Consider the following 21,145-nt stretch of genomic DNA (forward strand, 5'->3'; position numbering starts at 1 on the left):
TTTATTATTAATACCAAACGACACTTCTTGATCAGTCTGTGAATTCTTTCAATGCACTTTATTTTTGTTAAGCCAGTGTCTTGATGATATTAACATTTTCCTTCACGTTCTAATGAAACTCTTTCTCTTACTGAATTAACAACAGAAACTTTATGCGGGAATGAAAGTGCTAGGAGCAATCAAGGAAGTGAATGAATATGACCTGGTTATTAGTTTACCCAATGGTCTGAGTGGGTTTGTGCACATCACTCACATAAATGACAAGATCACAGAGAGACTGAAGGAAGAATTACAATCTGAAGACAGCAAAGATGATGAGGTAAGACGAGTGTTCCTGTCCACTCCAGAGGATTGACCTTTCCTGATGTGATAGCCAGGGACTCAGGGATAGATACATGTACATGTAGGTCAGATCTTGGGAACGCTATGGTAGACCGTGAAGTTTGGAGCACAGTTGTCACATACGTCCCAACGTCAAGAGTCAAATGATAATGATGAAGAGAACACGTTTGTACACTAAAATCCTGCTTTACAGTAAAACAGTTACTCACAGTTACATGTCCACTAAGGGGAGTACTCCTCAGAATTGTTGGTGGGAGTTTGCTGGGATTCTCCTGATCCTTATTTAATTTCAGATCAAAAATATGTAATTTTTCAATGTCCATCTTCAAACCTCTCCTTTTAATCCCATACTTGTTTGCAGAATTACAGACCAAAATAGTTATAATCTATTTATTAGTAATACCCACTGTTAAACCAAAACAGCTCAAAACCCATGTACTCCCTGTGGTAGCTTGCTGGGTTTGTCCATCAGTCTGTCAGTCAGTTAGTCAGTTGGTGGGTCAGTCAGATAATCAGTTAATCAGTCAGTTGGTCAGTCAGTCAGTCAGTCGGTCAATTAGTCAGACTGTTAGTCAGTCAGTCAGTCGGTCACTCGGTCAGACAGTCAGTCAGACAAAAAAAACTATTTTCAATCCTGTTGAATGTATTCTTTGGGATTGACTAGCTATAGTCAGAATATTTATTTTTATGGTTGTTCCTTCAGACCAGTTTTCCAGAGCTTAGCAAGTTCTTCACCACTGGATCTCTGGTGCAGTGTTCAGTTTTGGAGCTGGAAGGTTCAAAACCAGGACAGAAAAAAGTCAAGTTGTCCTTGGATCCTAAAGAAGTCAACAGCGGGCTTAGCAAGTCCTCTCTGAAGCAGGGAATGGTATGCATTGATAATACATGTACTTAGTTAATATTAAAAAAAGATTTAATATATGTATAGTAAAATTAATATTAAACTACATGGTTAGTTTTGAGTAAATGGTATTGTGGAGCAATATTACAATCATGTAAAAATTTTATATTATTTTGTATTGAGTATGATGGGCAAAAGTGGGGCAACTCCTGATGTACTAGAACTGGAACATCACTGAGCAATGGCCACTTAAAAATTATTAAATTATAAGTGGCCATTGCTCAGTGATGTTCCAGTTCTACTACACCCTTGTTATTTTTCCATAATTTGTTTTCCCTTGGTGGGTACTTACCCGACATCCAGTCTCCACTCATCAAAACCAAACCAAAATGTAATACACAATCTGATGATAACCTATAATTTTGCTGTAAAGGAACGAGCCATGTTTTCAACATGTTAGCACTGACTGTCTACACTGAATGTTGTCCACAAAAGCCATTACACCATCTATTTTAACATTAAAATGGCTGAGTAAAAAGAGTGATACTTACAATAATTTAATTTCTGGTGGGGGACCATGATGTCCATAACGGTTTATGCAGTGAAGAGGAGTCGCATTTGTCACTACTGTAGGTAATACAACAGGGCATCTTGATGTGACCAGCAACTGTGTGCACTCTTCATTCCAGGTTCTTCCAGGATATGTGTCCAGTGTGGAAGACCATGGCTATCTTATTTCTTTTGGCATTGAAGACACAAGGGCTTTTTTGCCAAAGAAAAATGTTACACAAGGTATCACAACCAAATTGATGCTCTTACTAATAATATTATAAATTGTTATACTGTACATGTAAGTAAAGGTTTCCTAATACATAAGCAAGTGAAAGTTAACGATGAAAATGATCAACGAAAATGAACTTGAAAATGGTGTCGTGACGACTCTGAAACGTTGTTCATTTTTATTGTTAATTTTCACTTGTTTAATTATAATTGATTTTTGTGTCTATGGCTTCTAGAGAAGTGTAGACAAGTGCTATGTCATCGGGTTGAGTGAAAGAGTGTAAGAGTGTAAATGCCACAGGAATCCCAAATGGAATCCTATCAAAAGCCGACACTAATCCTCGACTAACCGAGATCTAAGCAATTGTATTTCCGGATCAGGACAATGGTGACAATATGGTAAATGATGTTTTCCGATGTTGATTTGCTTTTTACAAATAGTTTAAGTGATGATTTGAACCAGAATTCTGTAATTTCTGTAATTTTCATCGCAAACGTGCCCGAATTTACTGCGAGTGATCGCTTTGAACAAACACAGAGTGTCTTCAAATTTTACATGCGTGTTTGCACGCACGCAAAAAACTGAAAGTTTTTTTTGCCTCTAATAGCAAATGCATCGTTTATTTCACTAAAATGTTTTGTTGGAAAAGCTTTTTGTTGATTTTTGTGTCTTTGTCAATTCATATATGCGTTTGAGAAGCGACAGATGCGTAATCAAGGACAATTTGCATAAGCGGGTTGAGATTTGACATGCCAAAGGTCTTCATCAACATGCCGTGAATTTTAGCAATTTTTGCGTTCAAATGTGTTTTTCAGCAAATGATTAATAGGTACATGTAGCCATATTATTTTACGTTAGAAAACATTATTTTGTTTAATCATTCCAGTTTAATATGCAGTCAATTTTGGAAGCCAACAATATTTATTTATCTACTGTGCATTTTAAACCGCTCTGGGAAAGAGTTAAGATTATATAATATATTGTTTATGTTAGAATAAAGTTACAGTTCTCTTCATACAAAATGTTTGTGGTAAACGATACCAGCTTAATCTCAATCTCACCAGTGTTCTGTGCAACATTTTTACAACCATTTTTTTTTGTCTCTATCCTATTTCCACTCCTCCCTCTTGGTTTTCATTTCAGTCTTATTTCCCTTTTCTTCAATTCTTTTATATCACATTTCTATACCAGTACTGCAGTAGACACATGCAGTCTGAGACTGCCTATTTTTAAAAAATTGAAGGACATCATTTTCTTAATTTTAAGAACACTTTTGATATTATTTTCGTAGTATTTGTAGTTCTGTAAGTTGTAGTTATTTAGTGCTATACACTGTACATTGAATAAAATTATTTATTTTAACTAAAGTTTTAAGAAAACGACAAAACATTTAATAAGTTTATAAAACACGTTTCGACAGAGACTTCTGTCATTGTCAGTTAAAGTACAAAGCGTTGTTTATAAACTTAAATGTTTTGTCGTTTTCTTAAAACTTTTGACTTGCCTGCTAGTATCAAGACCATTAATTTTATTTTATCATGTTAATAGTTGCATGGAGTAAGCTCGCTGTGACTTAGAATCTCTTTGGTAGTATTAATCTAAAGTACATGTACATTAATGACCCAGACTTGTAAATTAAATGATTACAGCTGGTTTATTGTCTTTATAGAATTCCATGAAGGTCATCCACTGTGCTTGTTACTCAAGTCTGTGGCTGGAGAAAATAGGATTATAACAGTTAGTGTGGACAAAGAAGGGATTCAAGGGGCACTAGTAAGTTTTGGCAGCTATGTATTATGACCCATACTCCAAGGCTATAATTTCCAATGTAACAGAAGTGCCCAGTATGACCAAGGAATGCTTGACTGTACAATTATTGACTATATGGGTGTCTACAAATTTTCGTTACCTGAGTCACCAAACAACTTAAGCTCTTAACCCTTTACAGTGATCAGCATCAAATTTCTCCTTGTAATATCAATTCTTATTTAACCCCTGAAGTCATGAAAATTAAGGATATAATCACCAAAGTTGAACTTTCTTGATATTTTAATAACTTCTCCCCACAACTTTTAAAAGAAATGTTTGAGGACAAGACACAGTGCACATGTAGGAGAATTTGTTCTTTGATATTAGGGGTTAAAGGGTTTAAGGGGTTTAAGGGGTAATGCCATCTATTTCAGGGATGTAGTTAAGAAAAACCTCAGAAGGCTCATTAACAAAAATAGCTGGCTCGTTTGGATTGTGCAGTGCCCCTTAAAAATCATCCTCCAATGTAAAAATTATATACATGTATAGACCTTTTTCATAAATGGCGGCCGATTTATTATTCTTTTCAATATATGTTAATTAGCCCTACTAACCTCATTTCAGAGTAAAAATTCTTTTGAATTTGCACACGCTGACGAAGCTAGTAGGGCTAATTTTCATGAAAACAAAAGAATAATTTATCGGCCGCCATTTATGAAAAAGGTCTATGGCCAGTGATATTTGAACTTTTGTATCACCAAAAAATGTCATTGGTGGACTGACCCATCCCCAGTTGGGATGCATGTATGTCTGGCAAGTTGTTCCAACAGAACTCCTGTCCTCTTTTAAAACATTTAACATATGAAGTTGATTCATTTGATAAATCTAATGTACTCTTGCTTATAGATTAAAGAAGATATGAAACTGAAGTTTACTGCCCTTCTTCCTGGCATGTTAGTAAAGGCATCTGTAACTCAGGTAAGCTACACTGTATATAGTGAAACTGTTTTTACAGAAAATCTGTAAACCTTGAGACTGGATGCTCAAATAAAGACATTTAAGTTGAAAATCAAATAACTATTGCATGCTAACAACGTACTTGATATACAATCCAATAATTATTGGATACAACTACTTCATATACAATCCAATAATTATTATTGGATAAAACTACTCGACATACAATCCAATAATTATTGGATACAACTTCTCAATATACATGTACATGACTGTACAATCCAATAACTATTGGATACAACTACTCATTTAGCTATATATATTTTATTGAAGTCAGTTTTTCTTGACATTGTTAGAAAATTAGTTTGAATAGATCAAATATTATTGTGATAGATATGGCAGCCAGTGTTCAGTCAGTTGCCAATGGAAACCCATTCTCTATTACTAGGTAACTCATGGTGGTCTACTGCTGAGTTTCCTTGGTGGATTTGAAGGATCCATAGATATTCTTCATTTGCCAAACTGTGGTGGAGATGGAGAAAACCTGGAAGAATCTTATCCAAAGAAGACAAAGGTGACTATAATAATTATAATTACAAAATACATGTGATTAAATTAAATAGATATGAAATTGTGATTACGTAAGAGCTGGAATTAAACACATGATTTGTATGATAATTATACATACTGTTTAGCATGCATGGCAAAAAATCTAGTAGTCAGTAGTAACTATAACGAATTTTTTTGGTATGTATGTTAACCAGTCCACTCCTTAAGATCTAGACATTAATCCTTTAACTCCTAATATCAAAGAAAATATTTTCCTATCTTGTTTTCATACTCACTGGGGAGAAGTTGTTAAAATATCAAGAAAATTCACCTTGGGTGATCATATCCTAAATTCTCATGATCTCAGGGGTTGAATAAACATTGACATTATAAGGAGAAATTTGATGGTGATCACTGTTAGGGCTTTAAAAAGGGTTAAATGATAAATAAGTATCACGGCATGGCTGACTGCATTTTAACCCCCTCCATAAGTGGACACCTTTCCTATTAGTACCTTGCTGTGTATTTAATGAACTTGGAGATTGTCCCAAAGATTTCAACCCAAAGGATTAACAACAATACTTAACATCCACAAATTATTTGTTGATTGTACTGTGTATGTACAGGGGGTGGGCTGTATGGGCTTTTTATCAAAATTATCAAGTTAGTTTCTATTTATCGTTAATTTTAATACTAAGTCCTTTCTCCAACTCTGTTGTGCAAACACAAACATCTTCTTCTTCAGGTGATAATAATAATAATTATTTATACCTCTCGTCGCAGTTAAAATGCCGTCTGTTGTATGTTAATGCCAACACCAAGACAGTGGGTCTAAGTCTTCAAGAGAGTGTTGTTCAAAACAAAGCCACCAGCTTTGGTGATTTTTCAGTTGGTGATATTATAGATGATGCTACAGTAACCAGAGTGGATCAAGGGCTGGGGCTCTTGACAAAATTATCTAACAGCATTCTGGGATTTACCCATGTAAGTTGGCCTTCACAAGCAAGGAAAACTAATGATAAAATCGATTGACATTGACAATCAGTTTTTCATCCTTAAGAAGTGTAAAAATAAGTTTGATTATTTGATGCAGGAAATGTTGCTAATTGGAGAATTAACACCCTCTGTTAATGTCCATCTGGACTCAATTCGAGCCAAACTATTTGACTGTGTGAAATTATCAGACAAGTACATAATTATTTATGATTATGTTAATCTTCAGCGAACTATTTCTGACAGTTATTTTAATCATTTTGAACTTAAAAATGGCATCGCGATGATTCTGAAATGTCATTCAATTTAATCATTATTTTTTCTTGCTTAAATTTGCACTCACGTCTGTTACATAATTTTACGTGGTATGGCATTTTAGGTAATTTTAGGGGTGGTGATTGGTCTCTCAAGAAATATGCATCTCACATAAATTATTAGTCAAATTTCACAGCTTTTTTGATTATTTTTTGGTATTGATTCTAGAAATTAAGAGTGAGGCTCATGCAAAGTTATGAGTCTTACCAACTCACAAAGTCTCATTACCTAATTATCATTCACCACCCCTAATTTATGCTGTGCACTAAGACTCTGAGTAAAGATGGATTTTATTGGTTTTCATGGACAGACTGTTAGGAAGTCATTTACTAACAGTAATTTCATGGATTGAAGGTGTTATGCATGTGTTCTGGCCAGCACAGTGTTTAATGTACATGTACATACAGTTGTACATGTAAGATGTTATATGTAGTATTTTGAATGACTTGTTACGCGCCCGTGTGGGGTGTCATGTTCGGTAAAGTTTTCGGCACAAACAGCAAGTTAAAAATTGAAATGCTGTGGAAGACCTAAGCTATTTAAACTGTACTGTGGTTGATTAGTAGGTATTTTTCAAAGAAAGTAGGTAACAGGGAACTACTTGAAAAAGGGGGCATTCAGCTTGTAGAAAGGCCTCTTGTAAGAACTCTCCGTTACAAGGAATTTTACCGAATGTGAAGCACACAAACTACTCCTTGAGGAGAAATACTTTTATGTACCCTAAGGTAAACACTGGACGCTTCAAATTATCATTTGTTAATAGACTCGTATTTCAGTATGGCTTTGAGAACTTGTAAAATGATAGATGAGGTAGATGGGCTTCGGATTGTTCTAAATTTTAATATATTTGATCTATTTTTATTGTTATTATTTGTAACTTAACAAGATATGTATTATTATTATTATTATTATTAGTAGTAGTAGTAGTAGTAGTAGTAGTATAAAAGGTCTGGATAGTAGCAGATATGTCGTTATCCTAAGGAACCACACGACACTTTTTAAATTTAAAAACATTTTTCGACAGAAACTTCTGTTATCTTCAGTTTAAATTACAAAGCACAGAAAATTTTGAGCATTGCCGCACTTTGTGCTCTACTGACTGTTTCAGCATCCTAGATCACGCTCCTTTCAACTTAAGATAAAAGAAGCCATTCACATTCAATGGGAAAAATCTACACTCAATCATCAACTTTATCATGTTAATTTAAAACTTTCTCTGCAATATTCAGTACATTGTCATTTTTCCTTTGTGCTTATAGTTAATTAGCATTTTGGTTTGCACTATATATTCAATTCTGAGCTTTGTAATTTAAACTGAAGATGACAGAAGTTTCTGTCGAAACATGTTTTTAAATTTAAAAAGTGTCGTGTGGTTCCTTAGGATATTATTATTATTATTATTATTATTATTATTTTTATTATTATTATTATTATTATATCTTGTTGAATGTTAGATTTCAAGAGTATCTGATGAACATGTGGAGAAACTGGGAAAGAAATACAAAGTTGGAAGCATACACAGGTATGGTACATTTAAAAGCCATCTCTTTTTAAGGATAGTGATATAAATATTTTAGAAATATAATTAATAAACCCTCAGTCTTGTATTTTAGATGGAGAAACAAGAATGTTAATTCATACATTATAACCTTGTTAGCTCTTTCAAATTTGAAAGTCGCAATGCAGAAATGTGCATTTTTGTAATGTCCATATGTAAACGTATTTAGGAGTGTGCAGACTGGAAATTAAAGATTGGGATTTCGAGATCCAAATTTGGAGACTTTTGTTTCCAAATTGCATATACAGGGGACCGTCAAAAGTTCAGAATTTTGTTGAAAAAATTCAAATTTTGGAAGCTCAAAGACTGGAAAACTTTGAAAAAATTTGAACATGAGTTTCAAATTTTATATAGCCCATTATTACAATGGCATGATTTACTTCGAACTCCCAGAATCCTTTAATTTTTTTTTCTTGTGCAAATTAGGGCTATTGTAAATTATTTAAACCTCACTTGGATTACAAAATGCAACAATTTCTCTCTTTTTTTTAAGGTGCCGAATTCTTGGATTCAATTCCTTAGATGGTTTGGTTAACTTAACCATGGAAAAGTAAGTTTATCCTCACTTGTTGCATGTCTTATAAAAAAAAATTATTAGGTAGTGGAGTGGACTTTCAATTTATGTCTGATTTGATAATTTCAAACTTGGGTAGTTTAGGGTTCAGAATTTGCAGTTTTGTTATCACTTTTCAGCCTCTTTACTATTCATAGTTAAAATATCTTTCAACACAGTCAAGATTTTCTTGCTCTTAAAATCCACCAATAATTATTTATTACCAAAGTCCCTTCAACAAGAACCCCAAGGGCTGTTAAACTTAAACTTTCACAAAATGACAGTGTGTGTTTTGCCAGTATTTTGGACCAGCCTCATAGAGAAATGTGAAAAACGTGTGATGATAATGAGTCACTTTTCTTTTTCAAGGTCAGTGATTGAGCAGCCATTCTTGAGCTATCATGATATCAAGCCTGGAACTCTGATTAAGGTAAAATTAATATGTTGAGTCTTCACTGGATTGTGAAAGGCAGTTTAATAACAGGCCAAGCAACAATGTAATATAATTAGTGCTTAAAAACAAATTATTATTTTGTCTAGGAGCTCTTGACAAAAATAAAAATTGAAACTCAAAATCAAGCCAAAACTAACTGGAGGTGCCTTCATGTGTTGTTTATATTTATTTATTAAATTTTATTGCTGTTATCCCTTTCTAGGGCAAAATAATAACTTTAGAGAAGTTTGGGATGCTGATTTCAGTGTCAGATCATATCAGAGGCTTGTGTCCTACAGTACATTTAGCAGATATTAACCTTCAACACCCAGAGAAGAAATTAAAGGAAGGAAAACTTGTCAAATGCAGGGTGAGTTTCCGATGAATCTACAGGTAGAGTGAAGTACTAGGTCCTGTTTGCCTTTCATGTATGCATTGCTAAGCAGCATGGACATCTCTTCTAAAGGAAGGTAAGGCAAGGAGCTGATGTGGTCAACTCCCTTTTTTTGCGGACACCCTTGGGACCGTGAATATTGTCCTAAAAAGCGAGAGTCTGTAATAGCGGGAATTTATTTCAGTCAAACGTGTGTAATTTATTTTTGCCGGGGATCTAGTTGCTGTCCATAATTATTATCAGTGTGTCCGTAATAGCAAGGTGTCTGCAAGGCAAGAGTGACTGTTGAATCGTGTAGTGATTCAATGCCATGTGTCCTCTTTGTAATGTGCTACACTGTCAGTTTCACAAGTCCATGACGATGAACCCTTTAATTTTTGATTACATTTTTAGGTCCTCTCAGTTGAGCCAGACCGGCGTCGGTTGCTTTTGAGTCATAAGAAGACACTTGTGAATTCCTCTCTTCCTGTCATTACTGACTACAGTGATGCTGCTCCTGGGGTCAGTTGCCATGGCTACATCAACGCCATCAAAGACTTTGGTTGCTTTGTGGTATTCTACAATAATGTGAAAGGACTTGTGCCTCGATCTGAACTAGGGTTAGTGAAATGTGTGTATGAAACAGAAAGTTGGTAGTGGTGTGTCCTCAGAAATTAATGAACTGGTTTAATAAGGTACATGTACATGTGTTTGGCCATGGTAAAGAGATTTGAGAGGGTTTTGGGTGTAAGCCCTTCGTCAGAGCCAACCCTGAGTTGGGGTTAGGGTTAGAAGCTCTCTGAGAAAGGGCTAACGCTCAAAACAATAATTGTTTTGAGCGTTAGCCCTTTTTCAGAGAGCTTCTAATTTCGTAATTATTACAAACCTTTTGGATGCAGGGGACCACACGACGCAAAATAAACTGTTGTGAATACATTGCCGGATCTCTTGTTAGTAGTAGAAATGCACCTGCCAGATGTCACTTTACGTGTGAATAAACCAAACTGATTGCAGGGCTGACACTACAGCAAAGGGCTTAATATTTATTTGGGCCAATATTTCAACCAGTACAACTAGTCTTCTTCAGGGCCAGAGTTACAATGAGCCGTTAGTTTTTCTCATTGTAACTCTGGCCCTGAAGAAGACTATTCATACTAGTTGAAATATTGGCCCAAATAAATATTAAGCCCTTTGCCATAGTGTCAGCCCTGCAATCAGTTTGGCTCAAAACAATGTCATCACCTTATCAACACAGTTGACAAAACCAAAATTTTGTTTTCACTCCCCACCAACACATCATCACAGTTTCTCTAGAAACTAACCCCCTTATTTATTGGCAATTAAATGGGAAGGCAGATTGTTAATGTTTGACATCACTAGAGTGCTCTCTGTTCAGTTGTTCTCATTGATAACTCGAGAACACGCTTTGAAACCTAACAACCTCATTAATAAATGAGCAATAACTTTAACTTTCTGGATATTGTCAACATTGCCAATGTTTCCGTTATAATTACCTTAATTTACTATCTGTGCAATGTTGCCATGGTTCTAAATAATTATTATAAATTACATGTACATAAATTATTTTATGTAATAAAATTATCATAAAATTACTTTCCTCTGGCCACCACTTCCACAGTAGCACTCATGGCCACGCCTGCTCAGAGTCTGTGAGAACTTCAATGACCTAGGACTCACTTTAATCGCTATATACAACACACACACTTATTATTTTATTTCATAAATAGGATTCCTGCTGATACTGCTCCACAAAGTGCATTCTACATCGGACAAGTGATGCTCTGTCATGTCCTAAGCTGCCAGCCTGATCAGACCAAATTGAGACTCTCGTTCAAGGTAAAGTGTGTACACTGTACACTAGTGAGCCTGAAGTTAATTGTATTTGGCATTAGGAACACCCAAGCCATCTAATAATCCTACACCAAGTGGGTACCTAGAAATCACAAATTCCATTTCTGTTACACTGACATGTTTGGAAGGTGATGTTGATGAAGTCCCAGTTTCAATAATATTGACAGGTGGATATTCTTTTTGAAAAGGAGGTTAGCTTCTAAAGAAACTTTGATGATGGGGAGGGAGGCGGAAATGAATATTTGGTTTAATCAACTGAGTTAGTTTAGGTGGTTTGGCCACCGTTAAGAGATTTGAGAGCTGATGTTTCAAGCATTAGCCCTTTGTCAGAGTGATGATTCGTTCTGATGAAGGGTTCACACTTTAAACATCAGCGAACCTCTTAATGGTGGCCAAATTGCCTTATTAGTTGATTAAACCAACTTTTTCGATATTTTTTATGCACTGTTTCTATTTTCTCGTACAGTCAAGCTCCAAACCTGGACCTGCCTTGGAAGCTGAGAAAGTTGCAGGAGTGGTGAGTTGCTGTGTTGGCTTGGCGAACATTGTGATATTAATTTTTAATCTGACTAAAATTCTTTGGGATGTTTACTTAAAAGTTACTTTAGGGGCCATTAAGCTTTCTTCAATGGCAAACTTTGACCTTAAAGTTTAATATGCAATTTTGCATGCTATTTGCCATAAACGAGAGTCAAACAATGGCAATTGTGTTTCATTTTTCTAGTTTTATCTACAGCTATACAATAATTCTATGTATTCATTCTTTTTCAACGAGACATTTTTTCCCATGATTTTCTTTTCTAAAGGCCCGTTTAAACGGTGTCAACATTTGCCCAACAGTCGTTCAACAAAAGTTGAACGGATGCCGGGCAAATGTTGAATGAACGGAGTGTTCAAACGGTTTCAACGCCATTCAACATTTCCAAGAGCAAAGGAAATGTTGAATCGATGTTGAATGAAAGTTTAAACCAATTTAAATTTGATTCAACACACTTTCAACAAGCTTTCAACATTCTTTTACGTTTTCAACAATGTTTAACGACCTGTTCAAACGCCCCCGACGTTTGGTTGAACAACTGTGTTGAAAGTATTTTGAAGCAAATGTTGAAACCGTTTAAACAGGCTTCATTACGTACTGTACTTAACAATAACACTTTAATAGACCATTTCCTGATGGCATCGTTTGACTACAACTATCAGAATTCAAATTTTGTAATCCTAGTGGAGAGTAAATAACAATAGCCCTTACCGCCAAAAAAAAAAAACCCCACAACAACAACAAAACAACAACAACAAAAACCTGAAGGATTCTGGCAGTTGTAGTCGAATAACGCCGTAATGAAAATGCCCCATTTGTTTTCATTTGATCCAGTAACTAGTTGGATTACCTCAGTCTTCAAAACTGTCTTCTTTCTTTATTATTTTTTTAGCTGCTAGAAGCTGATGTGGTGAACAGTACCGCTGAAGGCCTGGATGTTATTCTTCATCCCAGTGGTGCCCCAGCATTTCTGCCTGTGTCTCACTTGTCAGACCACCTGAGTAATTGTCAGGCTCTTCTCTCTGTATACACACCTACCACAAGACTGACAAGTGTTGTTTATTATGGAAAGACCAAAGACAAGTCTGTTGTATCCTGAGTTGTAATAACTGTCCACTGTCAGTTGAAGTCTTGTGCAAAATTTTGTGAATCTTTATTTAGTTGTATCATCTCTGTTGTCCTCTAGTCAAGGCGCTCCGCTCTACACTAAAGTACAGTGTACTCTACGAATATGATTATGTTATTATGATGCTGAAACGTCGGCTTTTTTACTATAATGTTTGCTTGTTCATGCGTATTAGGCAAATCGCTTCTGATCAATAGTACTTTAATGTTACAAAAACAATGAATGTTACTCTGTCATTTGAAACAATCAAAGGGGATCTGTTGGTATTCTGGCGCGCGTTACTATGCCGTGTACACAGTAATGAACTGGACCTCATTAAAACTTGGCATGTTCTTTTCATTGTGGCTTATATGACCGTAAAGTAGAGTAGACAAGTCACATCATACCACTACTTAATTTTATGAATTATATCAATACGTGATCTCCCAGATAAAAACAGGCAAGGTTTAAGTGAAAATGGATCGTACAGTGAACAAAATCACTTTTTTTTACCTTTGGAGTCAACATTTACCATGTTCTATTTAATGAATGATTCAAAAGATAAGTTGCCATTGTATTGTAAGCGCTAAGACTGTAAGCTGTGAATTTGAATTAATTCCTTGACCCACTTATCCCAGATGGTCTCTTTGAAACCTTCTCTTGTGAAAGCAGCATCAGAGAGGAGCCTTTTAACAAACTTTAGTGACCTTGAGGTACGTAAACAAAATATTTAAGCTGAGATTTCTTAGAAACGCTCTCATAGAATGTTTTGGAACTTAGCAGTCCTATTGATCTCCGCAATAGGCACGAGAACATTTAAGGAGTTTAGGTCTAGATGTCGAGAAAATTGGTGCTATATCTTTGACAGTGGAATATCAGTCATTCAATTTCAGGAAGGTGCAACAATAAAAGCCGCGGAGAGACACCAAAGTATTTACTCTGGCCAATCGAAACAGATGTAAACAACACAACGAGCCAATCAAAATTCGAAGCAAATACATGTAACTGGCGCCAAGCGCAGGAAAACGCGTGCGGCGAAAATACGATTGGTTTTGGTTTGGTTTCCCATTGGTTGAGAAAGTGGCGCGAGTTTTGTTAACCAATCACAGAGCGTAATGATGCAAAACCAAAGTAAACGCGAAATTACTTTCGACACTCAATTGAAAACCGCTCTAAACAAACATAAAGCTATTTATTACTACAGTGTATGGTGATTTATTAGTTGGAAGTAACCCAACAATGGATTTGAATACCACCAACCTAGTTGTAGGGCTTTTAAAGCTCTGACGACATGGGCTACTTGTAATGGTTGAGCACAGCTTAGTCTCTACTTACCCAATGTTTAGAGCTGTTTTCATGTAAAACCAAAACCAAAGTAATTACTTTGGCCAATCACAACAGGCGTAAACAGCGCAATGAACCAATCAGAACTCGAAGCAAATACAGTCATGTAACCGGCGTCAAGCGCGGGAAAGCGCGTGCGAGCAAGGCACGATTGGTTTTGGCTTTGCTTCTTATTGGTTGAGAAAGTGGCGCGCGTTTTGTCATGTGAAGCAATCCCAGGGGGGCAGCAAAGCAAAACAAAGCAATGCTCCATTGAAAACCGCTCTAATTACCTGCCCTTACCTGGGTCATCACAAGATAACTGATGCTCCTGGAGTCAGGCTATTTACTAACTAAAGGAAAAAGGTCAATAACAGCTGTCTTGTTCATTATCACTGCGGTATTTCTACTTCTAAGTGCAGAACACATGCGTGTAATGGACCAGGCGATTTTTTTTTTCTCTGGTCAAATAACACACAGACTGCGTGTAAGTTCGTGTAAAATTTTACGCGCGCGTTACATATTGCCCGCTTTTATGCGCGTGTAATGCTGTTTTTCTTGCGGCCAGTACTGTATATATGCGAACATTTTCTTTACTCGTTGATGCCTTAAATTTTTGTCCAGGTTGGAATGATCTTACCTGGTGTTGTCAAGACATTGATGAGTTATGGAATATTCATTGAATTCTCAATAGGAATTTTTGGCCTTGCTCCAAACTCTGTAAGTATATATATCACATTGCACCTTCTACTACCCCACGAGAAAAGTGATTTTTTTCGTTTCTTTTCCTTTCAATTTAATTTTATCGTTTTTTCTTTTCAAGTGTCTAGCAGATCAGTTTGTGTCAGAACCTGCATCACACTTTCACACTGGACAGACAGTTATAGCAAAGGTTTGGAATTTTATTACATAGCTCTCGTCAGTTTGTCCATTTTAAGCGGAATTAGTGTGTACTCTACAAGTCTAGGTCCTGGTTGTTCAAAGATCGGATAACTTTATCCAGAGCTGCGGATAAGTCGCTATCCAGGGGATAAAATGTATTGGTTGGAGTACATTTTGTCCGTTGGATAGCGATTTTTCCACTGGACAGAGTTGTCTCCTCTTTGAACAACCGGGACCAAGATGATATTAAATGATATTAATTTCTTTTGCAGTTCCAAACTATCTAATTTGTATTCATGAAATAATATCTACTTAGGAGCTCTAAGTAAGTCCTTGAACTTAAAGGGGAATTTTTAGCGGGTTTTTGACCTCTTCTGTTTAAAATGGTGAAAGAAGACCTTCACTTAGCTACAAAATAATTCTAGAACAACGAGAGGGAAGAAATCAACTCAATTCTTAAAAGGAACAACTGGTGATCTGTTCTAGCGCATTTTGGAAACAAAACATTTTTGGGTTTTGAAATGACATCAAATTCGCGTGATACTTCCCCTTTGATGCGTTTAAAATTGCTTTCAAACATCGAGTGTCATTTTGGAGTTGTATACATTGTGCGGCTGCTAAATTTTCAAAATTACACACGCAAAAAAAAACATTCAAGGTTATTCTACAGTGAAACGAACACTGACGAAAGAAGTCAATGATGAGAAAACGAGGACAATGTTGACAAACTTGAAAACAAGATTGTCGTGTTCTCAAATTGGGTTCCCTTGACACTTTGCTGAAATTCCGCTATTAGTGTACCAACCTCTGTGGAAGTGGGATAGTCTTTTGGTTTTTACCTCAGAACTTCTGATCTTTACTCTGTGAAAACTACCGTTTATAGCTCAATCCAGGCCGTTTGCCTTATGAGAACTACCTTGTTTACCTTTCTACGCCTTTCCTTTTTATTGCATCTTGCATCGTAGGTAACTGAAATTGACGCAGAAAGACAAAGATTTCTCGTCAGTCTCAAGCCGTCTGAATGTTGCCCCGGTGGAAGTAGTGATAGCAGTCCTGGAAATGCTGTGGAGCTGCTGGAGAATTTTCTCTTGGAGAGACAGAAGATTATTCGCCACCTGGCAACCATTTCAGGTATTTTTGGTCAAGGCTTACACTTTTTATACTAGGCAAGATTTTCAGGAGCACATCCAGGAATTCCAGCAAGAGGGGACCGAAGAAATGGAGGCGAGAGTGTATTTTGTCACGCGAAACACTTCATTTTCGTCTTCGCTTCACTTTTTCAAGGATCAAATATCGCTACCTATAATTGATCCGTGTTTCGAATGCGTCGTTTTCGAGTCCTTCGACTTTGTCTTTTAGCTGACTATAGCCTTTCTATATTAATTCATAGACGAAATGAAGGAGCTGACGTCTTTGACTCCAGGGACTTATGTTGAAGCAAAGGTGACTGATGTTTAATGAATTGTGACAGACGTCATTTCCTGTGCATTTCAAAGAAAATATCTTGATATTGACGTAAAAAAAATTGTTGACGAAGCTGTTGCTCTCTTTATGTCCCTATTAGGTCCTTCATGTCAAATTTCAAGGCATCGTGTTACAGCTCGCAGCGGGAGCACAGGGCTTTGTTCCACATCAACTTGCTAAAGGTTAGCCTGATTTTTAGAGATAGTAAGAGATAGCCTGCTTACAGAGTTTCTATTTTCTTGTAGAGGCTGCTGCGCGCCTGCACAAAAATCTGCAGGGAATCTATTAGATAGATAAACTTTATTTACGTGGCAAATAACTATAGCCGAGGGAAGAACCTATGCTTATTGGGTATACTTAAAATTAAACTATACTAATGCTACACACTGTACATACCAAGATAATAAATATATAAATGTACCATTAAAATAACTAAAAGTTTAAACTAGCAATTGTGAAAGTGGTACCCATTACAATTGTTGTCTAAGACACTGCTCAAATCACGCTTTCTAACACATGACATAACTTTTTAAATTCACACAAGATCTCTCCTTTCAATTAACTTACTTCATAGCTTAGGGCCAAAGTATTACCGTTACCGTATCACACCGATACATTACCGTTTTAAATCTCGGTAGTGAAAATTCAGATTGTCGTGATTGATATGTAGAGTCGCGTGCCATAAAATATCACAAATATTCCTTGGACACAACACATGTGTCTTGCAATCGTCTGTTTGGTGAGAGCCAAACCAGTTGTCCATATACAAAGCGTGGCCTTAGATTTGAAAACGGGGCTACCGTGAAATAAATTCAACTGTTCAGAGGGGGGTTTGAACCCGGGGCCTCTAGATTACAAGTCCGGCGCCGTAACCACTGGGCCACGCCTACTTCCTTAACCTCATTACTGAGCACGTCAATCTTCTCACTCACTTTCGTTGTCTATTAAGCGTGAAAGCAACGGGCTGGGTACGCGCAGAAAATATACGATTTGCTCTGTTGTGTACTCACACCGGCTCAGTTTACGTACTCATTCTTCTGTGAAGGCAAAAGGAACTTTGAGGAATACAGTAGTTAATTACATTTTGCTGGTGATGTATTTTCAAGGTGTCAGTTGTGAGCCTGGTGAAGTGGTGTTTGGCTGTGTGTTGGACTGGGATTTTGACAAAAAGTTAGTGAATGTCTCATTAAATCCAGAGTTAGTTGCACAAAGAAAAGCTGCAGGGTCTCCGAAAACCAAGCAAAAGAAGGTAAGTACACTGAATTTCGTAACGTTTAGCCTCAACGTTCTTGCTTTTGTAGCAGTATATCGGATTTGCTAATTCTAAGAGTGTTTTTGGATTTATTTTGAAGTTGAAAAGTGGACGTGAAGTTCAAGCTTGTGTTCAGCTGATCAGAGATAACTATATTGTGGTCATGCTTCCTCAGCAGAACTACAGGCTGGCTTATGCACCAACGAAACTGGTAGGTATACATTTAACCTGCAATTATGTTTAGTGATATGTAGGTAGGTAGTTTAAGAAGGTAGGTAGGTAGGTAGGTACATTGTAGGTAGATAGATAGGAAGGGAGGCAAGTAGATAGGTATAGCCAGACAGGCACTTAGGTAGGGAGGTAGATAGGTAGGTAGGTAGGTAGGTAGGTATAGGTAGGTAGACAGTTAGGTAGATAGGTAGGTAGGTAGAGATAGACAGGTAAGTAGGTATAGGTAGGTAGACAGGTAGGTAGGTGTAGGTAGACAGGTAGGTAGGTAGAGGTAGACAGGTAGGTAGGTGTAGGTAGATGGGTAGGTAGGTAGAGGTAGACTGGTAGGTAGGTATAAGTAGATAGGTAGGCAGGCACATATAAATTGCAGCACATTACATTGCACCGCAATAGGCTGACTCCCAGCAGAATTCACTGAGCTATTTGGCAAGCTTAGCCTCTTTCTTTAAATTTTTTTCCAGAACGTAGCACCTTTATAACGATAACTGCATTGAAGGCTTTGGAAGTGCTAAGTCGGTCTTGCAGTTCCTAGGTTCGCATTTTTTTCTCTCAGTCACTGACTTTCAGCAGCAGGTTTCTCAGATAAGGACCGTATTGATTGTTTACAATTTTATACATTATATATGAAACATGTGTACGCACTGCGGATGAAAGATTGTATAGAAGAAAGATTCTCGCAGTTATCTACGCAACCAGACTGTTGCGAAAAAAGAAAAACCGGAAAAAATTCAGGCTTGAACGGAATTTGAATCCATGGCCTCTGCGATGCCGATGCAGTGCCCTGCCATCTGAGCTATCAAGCCAACTGGGAGCTATTTATGTTCTGAGTTTATAAAATACCCGTGAAGAATAAATGAATATGAATTGTATATGAAACATGTGTACGCACTGCAGATGAAAGATTGTATAGAAGAAAGATTCTCGCAGTTATCTACGAAACCAGACTGTTGCGTAAAAACCTTGCGCCTTGCGTCAGTTCAGTCTGTTACTGTCTATTAGTATAATTACTCAGGTGATTATAGAGATTCTGTTGATCTGATTGGTCGAGGATTGCGTCATATCCTGCTATAATCACCTCGCGCGAGGTGATTATAGCGGGAGCACTAACTTTCAAAATGGCCGCCTAGCTATTTGTTGACATTTCTGAAAAAGAAGTAAATAGGATGAAAGAAAATGCAATTCCGAAAGGCACTAAAGATGCAGCTAAGTCCGAGGTGATATTTTTCGAAGGCAAGAGATGAAAATTTTGCTAATTGTCATAAAAAACCCTTGTAAATTGCATGTTGTCGATCTCGTTGACTTAAAATGAAGACAACAAATTAAGTTAAATTCGAGCAAGATTTTCTTTATTAACAGAATGATTTCACAAACAAAACGAGTTTAAGACAGAATTTGAAAGCATGGAAGTAAACAAGATGAATAAATGTCTCTGTAAGTTTTACGTTTCAGTGACGAGAAAAGAAAACAGTTTTTATAATCTGAAAGCTAGTTTGTTGTCGGTTCGAGCGGCTCTCGACCACCATCTAAAGTCACTGCCTCACAACAAAATATTGTCATCTGCGACAACCGTGTACTTGTTTAGTGAAGCCAACAAATGACTTAATTCCTACCTGAAACAGCTTATCTCCGAGGGCAATTTATAAACGTCCGTTAACCGGCGAAGCCATCATGTCAACAAGAAATTGTGCAATAAAATGCTATCGCTAACACTTGTGATCCCGGCTCGAGTTTTACACCAAACAGCCTGGTTCATCTCCATCTATTTTGGTAAACGGGTCGGAGAAACCCAACATTCATTCACAGAAGTCAGTGCTTCGTCTCAATGAAGCGGCAGTTAAAGAATACTAATGTCTGGGTCAATTCCAAAAGCGATCATGCCCCCCCCGGGCAAACCCCCGGGCATTTGACTTTTTTAAAAATGCTTGATCAAATTCCCCGCTATATGGGCCGATTTCTAGGTCAAATGCCCCACTGGTTGGGGCTGAAAAGTCATCGTGTTGGTTTTTTGTTGGTATTCGCTAGCTCTATTTATATAAAAATCAACGAAATTGATACATTCACAAAGTTAAAACAATTTATTATTAAAGATAATGCATAACATCACATACGAAACTCAACAAACAGAGAGTTGAACGATATTTGTACCGATACTCGCTTTTCTTTTATATTAAATGTACATGAAGTTTGCAAATACGTGTCCATTTTTCGCAAAATATTTGACTGCATGATTTGTTAAATAGTTTACGCATTGATTAAAAAAACTGGATGATAATCATCTCTTGTTGCAATACAATGGGCATTTACGTTTACGTTTACCTATAAATTTAAAAGCATGCAACTTTATCACAAAAAAAATGTAAAGCACATTCACTTCAGGAATATATATTTCTATTACAAGTAGAACTGTGAACGGTTTGTTAAAAAACAGTGATAACAAGAACAATAATAAAAAACACTATGTTATGAAACCTAGACATGCCAACAAGTCGAGCTTCGAACGCCAACCAAAGCGAGAACGAAGCTTGAGGGAACTTGGACATACCACTGAAAATGAGAAGCGAAGGGCAATATGTAACCCTGCCATGCCAAAAACAATCTCAGATATATTTGTTGGAACGCTTCTCTATGGTAGTATTATATGGCTTACATGGAATACAAATCATTTTTAAACGCGACCGCTGACCAACATTTTTTCGACGGGTCAAATGCCCGATGGGTCGGGTTTCTATTCGCGTCAAATGCCCCACTATGTGGAGCCGAACAGGGGTCAAATGCCCGGGGGTTGCCCGGGGGGGGGATGATCGCGCTTGGAATTGACTGATACATAACATTCTGCTCGAGGCCGTGTGCAGTTTATCGATTGCGCATGTGATTTCGATTGAGCATGTGATCGGCAGACTGCGTGTCTCTGTTCATTGACGCGTGACGATTTGAAACAAACAAATAAAATCGACATTTTTCGGACGATACTTGTTTTTCTCTGATAATCACCTGAGTAATTATACTAAAACAATTATTCGCCTCAGGCTCAGTA

At 36.9% G+C, this 21,145-nt stretch overlaps 1 protein-coding gene across 1 annotated transcript in view; it reads left to right on the forward strand.

The window, feature by feature from the left end:
• Positions 1-21,145, forward strand: part of LOC146476712 (protein RRP5 homolog) — a 44,799-nt gene that overhangs the window by 2,139 nt on the left and 21,515 nt on the right. Inside the window, exons 4-26 of the mRNA XM_085114179.1 lie at positions 146-319; positions 1,046-1,210; positions 1,873-1,975; positions 3,634-3,737; positions 4,620-4,691; positions 5,119-5,244; positions 6,003-6,203; positions 7,982-8,049; positions 8,579-8,635; positions 9,008-9,068; positions 9,295-9,441; positions 9,859-10,064; positions 11,193-11,301; positions 11,783-11,833; positions 12,747-12,944; positions 13,598-13,672; positions 14,907-15,002; positions 15,106-15,174; positions 16,130-16,295; positions 16,555-16,607; positions 16,729-16,810; positions 17,735-17,877; positions 17,981-18,091. Coding sequence (XP_084970305.1) covers positions 146-319; positions 1,046-1,210; positions 1,873-1,975; positions 3,634-3,737; positions 4,620-4,691; positions 5,119-5,244; positions 6,003-6,203; positions 7,982-8,049; positions 8,579-8,635; positions 9,008-9,068; positions 9,295-9,441; positions 9,859-10,064; positions 11,193-11,301; positions 11,783-11,833; positions 12,747-12,944; positions 13,598-13,672; positions 14,907-15,002; positions 15,106-15,174; positions 16,130-16,295; positions 16,555-16,607; positions 16,729-16,810; positions 17,735-17,877; positions 17,981-18,091 — 2,637 coding nt within the window. The remainder of the gene's footprint in view (positions 1-145; positions 320-1,045; positions 1,211-1,872; positions 1,976-3,633; positions 3,738-4,619; positions 4,692-5,118; positions 5,245-6,002; positions 6,204-7,981; positions 8,050-8,578; positions 8,636-9,007; positions 9,069-9,294; positions 9,442-9,858; positions 10,065-11,192; positions 11,302-11,782; positions 11,834-12,746; positions 12,945-13,597; positions 13,673-14,906; positions 15,003-15,105; positions 15,175-16,129; positions 16,296-16,554; positions 16,608-16,728; positions 16,811-17,734; positions 17,878-17,980; positions 18,092-21,145) is intronic.

The sequence above is a fragment of the Pavona decussata genome, unplaced genomic scaffold (genome assembly GCF_977016875.1).
Source record: "Pavona decussata unplaced genomic scaffold, jaPavDecu1.1 SCAFFOLD_73, whole genome shotgun sequence".
Lineage (NCBI taxonomy): Eukaryota > Metazoa > Cnidaria > Anthozoa > Scleractinia > Agariciidae > Pavona > Pavona decussata.